The sequence below is a fragment of the Strix uralensis genome, chromosome 1, assembly GCF_047716275.1.
Source record: "Strix uralensis isolate ZFMK-TIS-50842 chromosome 1, bStrUra1, whole genome shotgun sequence".
In the NCBI taxonomy this organism is placed as follows: Eukaryota; Metazoa; Chordata; class Aves; order Strigiformes; family Strigidae; genus Strix; species Strix uralensis.
The window spans coordinates 127597828-127611550 of record NC_133972.1 but is presented as its reverse complement, the minus strand read 5'-3'; the positions used below and the strand labels follow the sequence as shown (position 1 = coordinate 127611550).

At 37.0% G+C, this 13723-nt stretch overlaps 1 protein-coding gene across 2 annotated transcripts in view; it reads right to left on the bottom strand.

Annotated features, from left to right (window-relative positions):
- The window catches only part of ASXL3 (ASXL transcriptional regulator 3), a 139502-nt gene that overhangs the window by 42169 nt on the left and 83610 nt on the right, over positions 1-13723 (bottom strand). For both annotated transcript variants that reach the window (XM_074880396.1, XM_074880385.1), the window contains 3 exons: positions 8156-8273; positions 7136-7255; positions 2434-2597 (listed from right to left, as the gene is read on the bottom strand). In XM_074880396.1, coding sequence (XP_074736497.1) covers positions 2434-2597; positions 7136-7255; positions 8156-8273 — 402 coding nt within the window. The remainder of the gene's footprint in view (positions 1-2433; positions 2598-7135; positions 7256-8155; positions 8274-13723) is intronic.

Below are 13723 nucleotides of genomic sequence, written 5' to 3'. Positions count from 1 at the left end.
ACCCACACGACAACACAAAAATGCAGCTTTCTCTGGGGAAGACAGCAGCAAACTGCAGAGGAGCAGCACACAGGGAGGAAACACTTCAGAGCCAGAAGAGCACGAGTAGCAATTGTCAGGCAAAACAAGAAAAGGACAATATAAACCAACAAAACTGAACCTTCAGAGACAGGCAGCTAACTCAAAGAATAGTTTTACACCCCTTTTGTTTGCCTGACGCCCCACTTGATTTAGACAGCAGAAATAAAAGAGGAAGACTGAATAGCCTTGCCTTGTCCAGTTGGAGTGACCAACACCAGACTCTCATCAGAGCTCCCTGGCTGGAATTCTCTCTCCCTCTCACTTGATCCTTGAGCACTACACTGCCATTTTCCACTTGCCACAGGAAGGAAAAGAGTATCAGTTCAATTGCTTTCATCAGTCCATATCTAAGATGCTACTCTTTAGGCATAGAAAAGGACATATTCTCGGATATCAAGAAAAGGGATGCAATTCTTTCTCTACTAAGACCTCTGCAAAGTGAGAATCTGGGGCTCACTCCCCACCAGAAGACAATCCTCAAACTATCACACTGAAAGGACAAACATTTCCATTAATCTTCCAGAGATGAATGGAGACTCCTGCCTTCCAAATGCGTGTTAAAACATGGTATGCTCCACAAACCTACAGAATGCTGTGAGAAGACGACAGAAGGACTCCTGTAAAGGTCTCATGACAACTGCTTTTTTGTGACTAGTTCACTTGCGAAGTAACAGTGTCCAATTATATAGCGTTGGGCCTTTGAAATAACACCTGCAAAGTATGTATTATGTGAACACTTTCTCAAATAAAAATTAAAAAGAAATGCACTGCTTTTAATTAGTGAGGTGTGATTAAATTCAACAAATACTCTCTTGATTTTCTTGCCAAAAGCTGTGCTCTAAGAATCCTGATAAGAAGGTAAATGGTTTGTCAGTAATAAAGGCTCCATTTTTAAAAATAAATTTTAAAGCAAGAAACTTCTAAATAAGGCCCCTGTACTTGAAATGTAATTCATGAACACTGGGATCTTTGATAGTTGGAGAGAAAACATGATTCTACCTAGCAGGTTTTTTTTTAAAATCTCTTCTGGTAAATTAACTGGAAAGAGAAAAAAAATCAAAACTATCAGGAAAATATTTGCTGGGCACAAAGTTAAAATCTGTTTTACAGCAGAGAAAAAGGTTCTCTTAAACTTTGTCAATACTGACTTTGACTGCCTTGTGGGAGCTTAAGAATAAATACATTTACATTGTTTCTCCAATGGCTCTGGTCTTAATGTGCTTTTTAAAATATTCCATTATCAAAGTGCATAATGTTAGTCCACAACATACACATCTAATTTGACAAGAGGCTGAGTAAATGTACATCAATACAATTTTTCTTTCTCTTTCTGTCTCATATTGCACTGCCTTCCCCTGTATTACTGTGGAAGACACTAACTACAAACAGCTTAAGAAATGAAACCATGGCATTTAACATACTGATTTAAGATGCAGGTTTTAATGAGTCATTTAAGTGACCTGCATTCTCTAGTTATTACATAAAAAGAGGGATACTGACCATCTGCAGAAAATATAATAACCTATTTGGGAAAGTTAATATGTCTGAATTAAGTACATGAGTATTCCCCATTGAAATTGGTAAGGCTGTTTAAATCCAGAAGTGAGACAAGTGTGTAAATGAAATTGTTTTGGGCCCTCTTTGCTATTTTAACTGCTAGACATGCTGGAAAGATTTTTTTCTTGCTCCAAGAAGCCTGAAATCCAACCAACAAATGGACCAACAAGGAAGGACCAAACACTGTAGAAAACAACATGGAATTGAACTTTTATTTCCACCCTGTTACTCCACAAATCATTCTTCTCAACGGAACCAATTAACAACCCGTATGAGCCTACAGCTGTGAGCTCTGAACAAGAACTTCCGTACAAAGGGTGTGAATGAATGGATTCAGTGCACTGGAGCTGAGCAGATACATATGTGGGCATGAGTAAAAGGTGAGGAGGAGAAGAAACTGACAGAACTAATATTGACCTGGACAGTGCTGGCAGAGTGCCCAGGAAGATCACAGATGAAAAGAGACTCAACATAAAGTCTTGAAGATGAGAAGTTTATCTTCAACACCATAGGTAGAAAGCTAATTAAGAGATTTGGCAAGTTCATAAGATGTGTTGGCCCGTTTCCATTTAGACAAATCAGGGAGCTGCAGTTTTCAGAAAGAAAGGAAGCAGGAGCTGGTTGACACTTAGATAAACTTTACAGTCATTCTACATCTAACAGTTTCACCTAAGAAAGTATGGAAATTTTCTTCTTATTCTTTCCTGGAACAATTCCTAGTCAATCAAATCAGCCTATGCAAACACACTGTAAAAAGTCTCATTAAAGAAAGAAATATTTCATGATGCTACTTACCTGCCTGTCTACTTCTGGAAGCAAAAGCAGGAGGTATTGTTGAAAATGCTGAGGTAAAGAAGCAAAGGTGTGTTTATTTATTAAAGCCCTCAGGTTAGTGTTCACTAGAATAGATCCTGGTGTTTCTATGTCAATATCCTCAGCTTTGGTCCATTTCAAATGTCCTGGAGTAAATAAACAGAAATAACTTTAAACATAAATAAAGGAAGAGAGTAAGAACAATCCTTCTTTTTAAGTTTTTAGCTTTTATTGTATAATACAGCAAGCTCCAGAGAAACGGTACTCTGAGAAGGGCAACACAGCCGCTTCTAGGTGTCTTAACAGCTTCTTTTCTATTCCCTGTATTTGTCTCTTGAGTTCTTACAGGATCCATGTTCCAGTCAACATCACAGCTGACATATTCTTACTTCCAGCTCAGGAGACCAACTCAACTCAGCAGCAGCAGAAAATTTTCCTGTCATGTCATCAACATAAGCATCTATTTCCAAGCAAAAGGCTGCTTGACGAGGTTGATGTGAATCAATCATTACTGAAAGCTTCTCTCGCGCCATGCTCCGCATCTGCAGTGCACTCTGACCTACGTAACTTGTCCCATAGCACCTGCTAAAAACTCTGTGTGAAGAGACAGTGATCATAGAGATAAGAATATTTAATGTGTTAAATTAGTATCTGAAAACATGCATTTTTCAGAATTTTCATTAGAACCTATGATCTAAAATGATCAACACACAGAAGGCAACAGCAGGAATTATCGGAGGTTTAGAAAACAGGGTCTGTGAGGAAAAATACAAACCCGGGAATGAGTTAGATAGAGACTCAGCAGAGGGAAGAAGAAATACTTAAATGGCTGATGCACAGGGTAAAGAACAATGTCTTCTTACCGTCCACAGCAAATGTACAAGCTTAAACTCTTGCACAGAATATTTCTGTTAAGATACTGTTAAGATACTGGGAAAAGAGAGCTTTCAACCACCAAGGACAAGGAGACACTGGATTAGATCCATAGGGAGGCATTACAGCCTCCATCAGTGGAAATCTTTAGACAAATGTTAGACAAATACCTCTCAGGAATGACAGGTATATAACTGATTTTTCCCTATGAGGGATGAATGAATTAGATGACCACTGGAGGTAGTCTGGTCTCATTTTGTTATTGTTTCTAGGATATTTAAAAGATTATTTTTTTCAGCTCCTTAAAGAGCAATTACTACTACCTGCTTCAGGGTATATAATAGTGCTACAATCCTTTCTTCCTCTCAGTCTTAACATGGAAGAAGTAGGGACTCCTGGTGGCTGGAAAAACTCAAAAGCTTCTAACCCCTGCCAGGGAACTCCTCCAAGTTTTGGTCTGTTGTATCTTCAAATATTTCAAAGATGCTACAAAAGGGGTCTTAACTAAATCATACACAAACTCTAGCAGAATCTCTAAAAAAGCAATTGAAAAGAATATTTCACTGCTATGAGCAATGATGGCATTTGGCATTCACATTGAACCTCTCAGCAAGGATTACAACTGACATGTTAAGAAGAATAAATATATTTTACAAATGGAGGAATTTAGGCATACTGATTATAAGGAAGTTCTCAAATGCTACAAACTACTTAACAGTAACATTAATAAAAATAATGCAATTATGGTTTAGATTTCTTGGAAGGCCTATAGAGGTCTCCCCTGAAAGGCTATAACATCACCCACAAAACATAACAATGAAAGAAAATGCAGCAGATCTGTAAGTTCTAAAAGCTCCCCTTCAGCCATAGCCTCCCACAAACATTCTTGCACTTTCCTTTTACTTTCCAGCAGACAATACTAACTGAATGAGACAAGGATTACTTTGCACTCAGCACAAGATAACCTTTTCCAACACATATTTCCGACATACTGCATTTCAGTACAGCAAAGACTCCATTACAAACCAATGAATGCCCTGTTTTAAAGGACAATTGTATAGAAATAGGGCTCATTTTCATGAATGCATGACAATAAACTGTCCTCACCATCTGTTCCACCCACTAAATATAAATGCAAAAAGAACACAGTCCCCAAGCATAACACAAGTAGTATGATGGATCCAATTTTAATGCCTGTATGTACACTCTTTTCTTTAATCAATAAGAATACACATCCCCATCTTCTAAGTGACTCCAAATTGGAGTAACATTTCCCCAGCTAATGCTTCATATCCTACGGAAAGACACACCCATAGAGATGATCCAAACTAAAAGAAGACATATGACTGCAAAGTCAGTAACATCCTTCAGTGGCAGATATTTTACTAGTGTGAAAAGCCCAAGATAGTATCAGAAAGCCAAACCTAATTCTGTGTGCCTGTGTCAGGCTTTTGGTACCAGGTTTTTGACCTGCTACCACTTACAGGCTACTACGGAGGTTTTATGAGCTTGTGGAAGAAACATATATATTATTCCCAGGACGACAGGCCAGCAGCTCACTGTGGATGCCCACCATAGACATACTTTAAAAAACCAAAATCTGTTCAGAAGAACAACATATTCTCTCTTCTGCACCCTTCCTATGGCTAATTTAGGACCTTTACTGAAGGTCTCAAGTTTGTAATCAGATTTAGCAAAGTATCTGGGAGTAGCTTGGAAAGTAGTACCTTTGTGGAGTATGAGAAGAGTATGACACCACTACATAGCTAATCATAACTCTGAGAGGAGTTTATGACAAAACATACGCCAACATTTTTTATATTGTTTTGCACAGAGAAGTATATTTTGAATCCTTATATAGCTGCTACCAGAGGTTGGGGGATCACTGCCCTGGTCAGAAATAGAACCGGGAAGATGAGAGAGAAACTCAAGCTTACAGCTTTGGAAAAGAAGAGATTAGTCTCCAACATAGAGAATTAACTATGAAAAGGATAGGAGCACCATGGTTCTACATCAAACTATAAAAATCAAAATAGGAAAAGGATAGAAATCACATAGTCATCAGAATCAGTTAACTAAAAGGGGAAAAAGTCGTCATATTTAATGGGAGCTCAGAAAGTCTACCAAACAAAACATGCAGTCAATGTTGGGCAGATCAGCAGAGTTTCAGACAATCAAACAATGTCTGGAACTGAATCTTGCACTATATAGGACACCGGACCTATTTTCAAAGGTGCTCAACAACTTTCTATTAGTATCCCAAGAAATATTATGTCATTAGAGAAACATTTCAGCAGGTACAAGAATAGAAACCCTTAAACCTTACACAAAGTACCCTGCATTTCAAGTGTGGTATCCCAAAAGGCCAGAGGATTTTTTCTGAAATCCACAAAAAATCTAATGAGTTCCCTCTACATTTGGTATCATCGGCCAACAGTTGATGAAATATCTGGGGATGGGGAGGGACGTGTACATCAAATTATGTATCTCAGTCTTAAATGTAGAGAAAAGTTACAGGAAATAATCTAAAATTGAATGTATCTGCATAGCAAAAGTTGTAATACTGAAGGAGTATTTTTGGTTTTGAATAATGCATTTTGATCAACATAGACAACTAGCCATCCATCTGAAACTGACGAATAATCTGCAGAAAGATCACATGAAACCAAAGTACACTTTCATGGGAGGCCATGATACAATAAGGCTTGCAGGTAACAGTTTGCCAGAACTAGCAATAGCATATTGAACAACCAACCTATGATATTTAGGAAGTAAATTACCTTCAAGCTATTTTACAGAATCGTTATATATAACAATAGGACTAGGCCGGATCATTAAAAAAGAAGAATAATCTTATCACCACAAAGACAGGCATTTAATAATTCTTAGGATGATCCAACCATCACAAAAACCTTGTTTGCTAACTTTTCCAGTATGGTCACATTGCAAAATACTTCTGTAAATGATTCAGCAGTCTGCTAAATGCAAAAAGTCCTCTGTAAAGGTAAAGAAACAGTTATGTAATTATTCTACTTTACTTTAGCCAAGACAAGAGTCTTAGTGAACACTACATTTTCTGCTCCTTAGGGAATATTTCCAATTATATTTCATGCAGAGCAGGAAAATCTGCCTATCACATGGAGCTACTGAGAATTTACTCTTAGCATCTCTTCAGAGAAAATTCTTCATTAATTACAGATCATCATCCATGAATCTTGCTAAAAAACACAGAAAATAAAACCAGAAACTGTATCTACCACCTCAAGAGATGCAGCTTCAAAATAATTAAGGATCCAGTTGAAGAAACAAATCAACCAAAGAAAGAGAATCAACCAAAAATGATGTGCCAAATCTCTATATGACATGGAATAATGCAAATGAAGAAAGGAGGGTTAACGTCTAATAGGACAGGTATGTAAGCAAATATGCTATTATCTTTGGGAATGAATGCATAGTAGACTGCCAGCAAATTTACCAGGAAGAAAGAATATTTGTTACACCTCCCCCCCATTCCCCAAAAAGTCATAATGCAGCATTCAGAAGCTAATTGCTAAATGACCTCTCTGCCTGCCGTTGCTTAGGTCTGTCAAACTTTAAAAAGCAACTACAGAAAAGCATTCTGGGGGGAAAAAATGTCCATGGATTTTTCAGGTAGCCAGAAAGAAAGATGCCTTCTTGAGAAAGGGTCAGCTGCTGAGTTTGAAAAAGGGACAGATAAACCAGAAAAATAAAACTTTTAAAGAGATCATAGAGTTTACAAAAATAGCAGTATTACAATAACAAGTAAGATATTTATTTTACTCCTACTCACCTAAACCAGATTTTTTTAACCTCTTTAAGTGCTGGCTTGTTTGTTTTCCAGTTGGAGACTTTTGCCCATGTTTCATCTCTTTATCAGAACCATCTGCTTCACCATTTTTAGATTCAGATCCTTAGGAAAAAAATAAAACCCCCCAAACATGATACTGATGCACTTGCACCAACAATCCCCCCACCACCCCCTACACTGTAAACAAAACGAAAATAGGATTTAAAAACAACTGACATCTACTTGCTGAAAGGCAATACACCTTTCTGGTCACAATACGATTCCTCATCATCAGAGGAAATGGAAGTAAAAGCTCAATAAATCAATTAAGTGCTGAAAACTAAAGTTTACTGAACACTGCAGTCAATAAAAATGTTCACTGATCTAATAAAAATAACGTTTTCCTATAATGCCCAAGAGATACCTTTAAAAATATTTTAACCTCAAGTTATGGGGTTGTAAAACAATCTAAAGGCAAAAAAAGATCATTTCTTTGTGAAGAAACATTTGTAGAAGAGATATGCCTGGAAATACAATTGTCAATTTGTGTTAAACATAGACATAGAAATTTCTTAAAATTAAACTTAACCACCAGAACTAAAGGTCAAGGTTATGCTGCAGTGATAAGCATAGTACCAGAAGAAGAAAAAGCTAACAAAAGGATCCGAGTATTGCAATGCAGAAGTGAGACACAAATTCACATTCACAGAGAAGCTTGCCTTTTTTTTCCCCTCCCTCCCCTTTTTATGGCATTGAATACCAGCATGTGGTCCTCCATTAGAGTTCCAGAGCCAAACAAAATGTTACTTTGCATTCCTTTAAAGCTGCTGCTATTACCAATTGTCATTTTACTGTGTGTCTTCAGTTCTCTATTAAAGGAAAATCTCCATCCTTGAGACACCAGATTTGATAAGGAAATAAAGACGTTAAATGAAGCCACCAGGTGGAAATATCAGTTCAGCTGATACAGAGGAAGGCTCTGTGACTAGAGCTGATCTTGCAAACGGTCCTTTAGCTATTTACCTGAAGGTGAATCCGACTGCTCATCAGACACCTTTAATGGTGTCAAAACAACGCGAGGAACAGTCTTGTTTACCATCATTGAGACTCCATTTCTTCTTTTCTGCTGTTGTCTTAAAGCCTACAAAAGCGATAACAAAACATAAAAATGTAATAAAAACTAATGCTTATAAGTGAATTACATGAGACATTTCTCTGCCATTAAACTGAAATCTCTTAAAATAAGCATAATTTATATAGCTACTGACTTGCCTGTCTTTACCCTCGTCCCCTTTATGTCATCTTCCTTTAAAATATAAAATCAGGTTTTTGGTTATAAAGAGAAAGAAGATGCACCTTAGATCATTTTCCAATACAGTTTTGACAACAAAGAAGCACGTAACTGTTTGCTCTACCTTAACAGTACAACATAATAACCCATGGAATGTGAAACTAAGACTTCCTAGTAAAAAAAATGTAAAATAAATGTTTCAAAACCAGAATAAAAATATATATGTCTGCACATCTCTTGCAGGTGCATCCTCTCCAGTATACTGCTCAGTCAATCAAGTTAACACAGAGTGTCATCAGTATGTACAGCATGTAAGGACTACAGTATTGATGCACTCACTCAGCCGTGAGTAGTGCTGCACAAAATCACTGAACATGGCAGGAATCATTTATTTTTGTGAAGGGAATCAGTCCTAATCTTGGAAACCTTGCAGCACTTGGCTTCTGTCTGCTTGACTTTGGCCATTAACCTTCAGAACACGAACATGATGGTGTTCTGGCAAATCTGGGGAAAAATGATACAAGAATAAATCTCTACAAATGGGAGTGCTTTGTGTTTCGTAAATGGATCAAATACAGGGTTGATAATGTAATACAAAACATTTAAAGATTAGAAATAGCAAATACCTGTCAGACTGTTTTATATGGAAAATGATATCTGATTCAAAAGATCTTAAAACATACAAATATTACTACTTGCCAATTAATACATTTGTGAGCATTAAAATTCTGGAATTAAGCAGAATGGGCTGGGCTTAATACAGATCTCTCCTATCCTCCTGTCTATTTTTCTCCAATCTCACTGTGCACTCTCTTTATAACTGTGATTTGTGTTATGATCCTGGGGGGGGATTTATTAAAGTAATACTGTACCAATGAGGAACATATTTGATACAAATTATCCCTGTAGGTTTATGAGCATGAATGACTGATGCCTTACAAGGTTTAAGTCTGTAACTTCAATTAATCTGTAATATCTTTCACAAATGTTCACATAGCTAAATAAAAAAAAAATCTCTGGAAAAAAAAATCAATATCACTCTATTCCCCTAAATAACACACTACACAACATAAAATACACCAAGCCACACAAAAGCTATTTCTTCGATTAACCCCTTTTATAGTACACTTCTTAAAAGACACATCAGCACTGTACAATAAAAAGCAAATTAGAACACTTGAAAGCAAGCAAAGAGAGGAACCTGGTCAGATCTGCACTGAACCAAAGAAGCAAGCAGAAAGCCATGAAGACCATCCTATACTTCACACATTTTGAGACAGAAAATTCATACCGGTATTGAGCAAGAACAGCCAGACTTGTGGACAGAAAATTCAAAAATGTTAAAGTTTCTCAAAAATTCCACAAAATTCAAAAAATTACCCTCAGTGCACAGTCCTGACAAACTGTCAAACCAGGTGATCCTTATTTAATAGTAATACCACTGAGACAGTAACATATAGTCCACTAAAAATTAACTGAAAAGACACTAAACTTCTGCACTAACAGCATACCTATATAAGCACAACCCAAACTTTGCACTGTTGTGCCCCACAGCTTGATTTGCCTGATGAAGAGCAAAGAGAAGAAATATCCATCCTCAGTGTCATCCTCCCTAGACAAATGAGTAAGAACCCAAACGATGTCCCATGTTCTCCTCCCTTCTGACCTTTCAAGACAATTTCCACCTCTACCAGGGACCACAGCCTTGTTGTCAGCACCCATACAGAAATACCATTTTAATGATTTATACAGCTACTGTGACAAAGGCAGATTCTTTATAAAGCCTCACAGTTGATTTTCAATGCTTTAGACTGAGCTCCCACGAATGAGAGAAAGTAAGCAGCAGTGTATCCTCTATCAATGACAGGTAGTCAGCGTTCATACACCTTAGGTGACACATGCGCTGCTGGAGTGAGGGCAGCAGTACCCAATCTGCATCAGGCGCACCACTTACCTTCTTTTGTGTTACAGGAAAGCCACTTGTGGACCTTAAGCACAAATTTATGCAACTTATCTGGCACTTCCAGGAAGCACAGGCCACCCCATGCTCACAGAGCACTAATGCAAGATAGCATGGCTCATCCCAGCACTCTCCAGACACTCAGAGCCACAAGAGGGGTGAACACAGCTGGGAGCCTGCAAACATTGCTACCAGAACTACTTACTTTGGGGCACAGCCCACTTCTGAGCTACAGGCTAAGCACCTCAAAATGTGACGATCAAGCACAAACTTTAAAGACACCATTTCTCTTTGACACACATTTGCTTTTCAGGTTTCTTTTTCCCTAACATTCATTGTTTCACTGTCAGTCCCTCTCCCATCTCCTCCAGTTTCACAACACAAGGAACCGAACCCCACGCAGGGCCCATAGTTAAATTTGGAAATCAGTCTGTATGGGATGACTCAAGCTGACACTAAAGCTTCACATGTGGACACCTGAGAGACAGGTTGTAGAATGGAAAAAAAATTAAAACCATGCAGACATCAAATTCTATGTCTAACTTTTAACAAAAAGTGCCCATGAATTACACTGTGCCCAGAGAATAAATGAATAATCTTCCCTGTGCCTCTCTATCTTCTCATTTGTTAAAGGAAAGATATGAAGCAGGGGAGGAGGGTACAAAAGTATCAAGTAAATAATCTAACATTTGACCTGTAGGGTAAAGAGGTGGCTGAGATTTTGCTCAGTCATCTTGTTTAGTGGGACGCATTATTCCCAGGTAATCACAACAATTTTGTGTTAAATTCTCCTTTGAATTTAAGGCTGCAGGGTCTGAAATTTTGCATAGACAAGTCTTTGCAAGACAACACTAGGAGCAACCCAGCAGAAGGAGAAATTGCTGACTGATGCCTAGTTACTAATAAAGCCAAACAGGAGTTAAGTATAAAACAAGGACAATCTGTGCAGTCTCTGCTGAGGACGAATATATAACTTCTCTACACTTAGCCTGAGGGATATTAATTTTAGGATACAAGACTACCGTAGGCTAAGACAAGAATCTTGTATCCCAAGATTAATTCAACTTAGCTGGGAAGTCAATGGGATTACTCAAAGTGAAACATACACCAAATGCTTTGCTATATTGAGCTTTTAGTGTACCAAGCTAATTTAGTGCTTTCCTAGTCACCACGACCAAATAAATCTCTAGTTTTGGCTCTTCTAGTGAAGGGAATAATCACAAAGCAGATGAGTCAAATTTGTAACTAGCACTGAAAAAAATGAGAAATTTTATAACATATTTAAAAAAAAAATGGTTCCAGATCTCACTGTAGATACAGAAACAGTAACTAACGCAAACTACATTGGCATCTTTTACTGACACAGCCTTTTGCATCTCATCCATATTTAGAGATATATAACCTCCTAGCTGGGCTTCCTATAGATCTGCAAGAAAGAGACGATGATTCTACCAAATGATAAGGTGTCATTTTTACTATGGAAAGTAAGAGAGAAACACATACAGCACATATGATAGCTTACATAAAGTATATTTTTCTTTAATGAGACTCTATGCTTACATTTCAGATGTATTCAGTCTTTTGTGCTAAATGCTTGAGTTAAAAAAGCTGCAAGTTGTGAATTCCTAGAACTGATCACTGTTGAAGTATTCTGTAAAACATTACTACCATCCTATCTTTACAGCACATAAATAGAAAAGGAAAGAAAATGAAAGTTCATATGGTATATAAGTTAAACATTAAAAGCTCTCTTAATATCACCACCAAAATATAGTACTTACATCCAGCCTTTCACAAGCAGATTTGCAAAGGACATCTGTGAATCTCTTGCACATAACGAGTATGGAGCATTCCCAATATTCCCATTCATAAAAATGAACCTGTGACCATCTGTTGAATAACACTGCCATGGTCATTATACAGGGCTTGGCATAATTAATTTGTGTAATGAAATTATTTTTATTGCCAAAATCTTTAAGTAACCTCTCAATCCATTTTCATCCAAAGAACTCAAAATAACATAAAAACATGAGTATTAAGAAAACACAAACTCTGAAGATAGATGTCAAAAGAAAAACACCATGCAATTAACAGTGATCTTCTAATTCCAAGCAGTTTTTTTATAAAGAGGTGACAAGAGCAAGTCTCCTTCTCTTTTTCAGGGAGTTTATGCCCCTACTGGAGTATAGCAGTGTATTGGAAGTTTCATGAATGCCATTATCTGTTCTTAAGAATAATAATTTCATATTTAGTTGACCTTAACACAGGAAAGACTTCTTCACCCATGTGACAAAATGGTTGATTCTCTGCAGTAAAAACTAATAAAGTCATCTCTGAAGTAGGAGTGAAAGGAAACAATATAAACTAAAAGGTAACTGGAGAGAGGGGAAAAATACATCCCCAAAAGAGCACCAGAAGCAAAATGTCAAGCTCTATGATTTTACTGCTGCTCAGGATAGTTTTTTATTATTTTTCTTTCCCACATCTTTTCAACTCAGAATGAAAAAATGCAGCATACAGATAAACCATTAATGCAGAAAACCACTTTCATTTGAGCTTAAATGCATGACATGCTGAGAATGTTAAAAATTAAGTTATTAACAACAAAGATATGTAACACTCGGTTGCATTAAGCAACATTGTCCCACATTTCTATTTGTTCCATAAATGTCAAGTCTACATTCTGAAACTCGTATCATGAAACATAACCTTTGAAATTTCACACATTATGGATCAGAAATGTAAAGCTATGGAATTCTTCCGTTCTGCCATGTGGAAAACACAAGCTATGATACACTGAGAAAAGTCTATTGCATAAAATAAATAACAACTCTACATCATGGTCATGGTCATGGATCCCAAATTGGCAAAGATGAAACAGATTTACAGTTTATTGCTTAACACCACCATAAAATTCAGTCTTTGTCCTCTTTCTCACCCTCATTTTTTTAGTAAAATTAAGACAGCCTTTAATTTCCATGTCTCTATTAAATTAAAATTTCTCAGTGGCAACCTGTTTCATGGATACACAGAGCAGTTAAAATAAAACAGTAAGCACCACAGATCACGAAGAATAAATACATTATTATTTTCAGGATGCCACTACTTTTTTTATTAAACATACATTAAAAGCACTCAGTTATAAGCATGCAAATGTAAGATTAAAACAATAATAAAGACGTCTTATGGAAACAGCTACAAAGTATAAAGTGCCATTTCCAAAGCATAGAGCAAATTATTTTACTTCCAACTAGACTCGTACACCAAACATAACAGTACTGGTGGCAAATGTACACACTGATCATTTGGAGATGAAGAATAGTGGTCGAACACCAGTCTG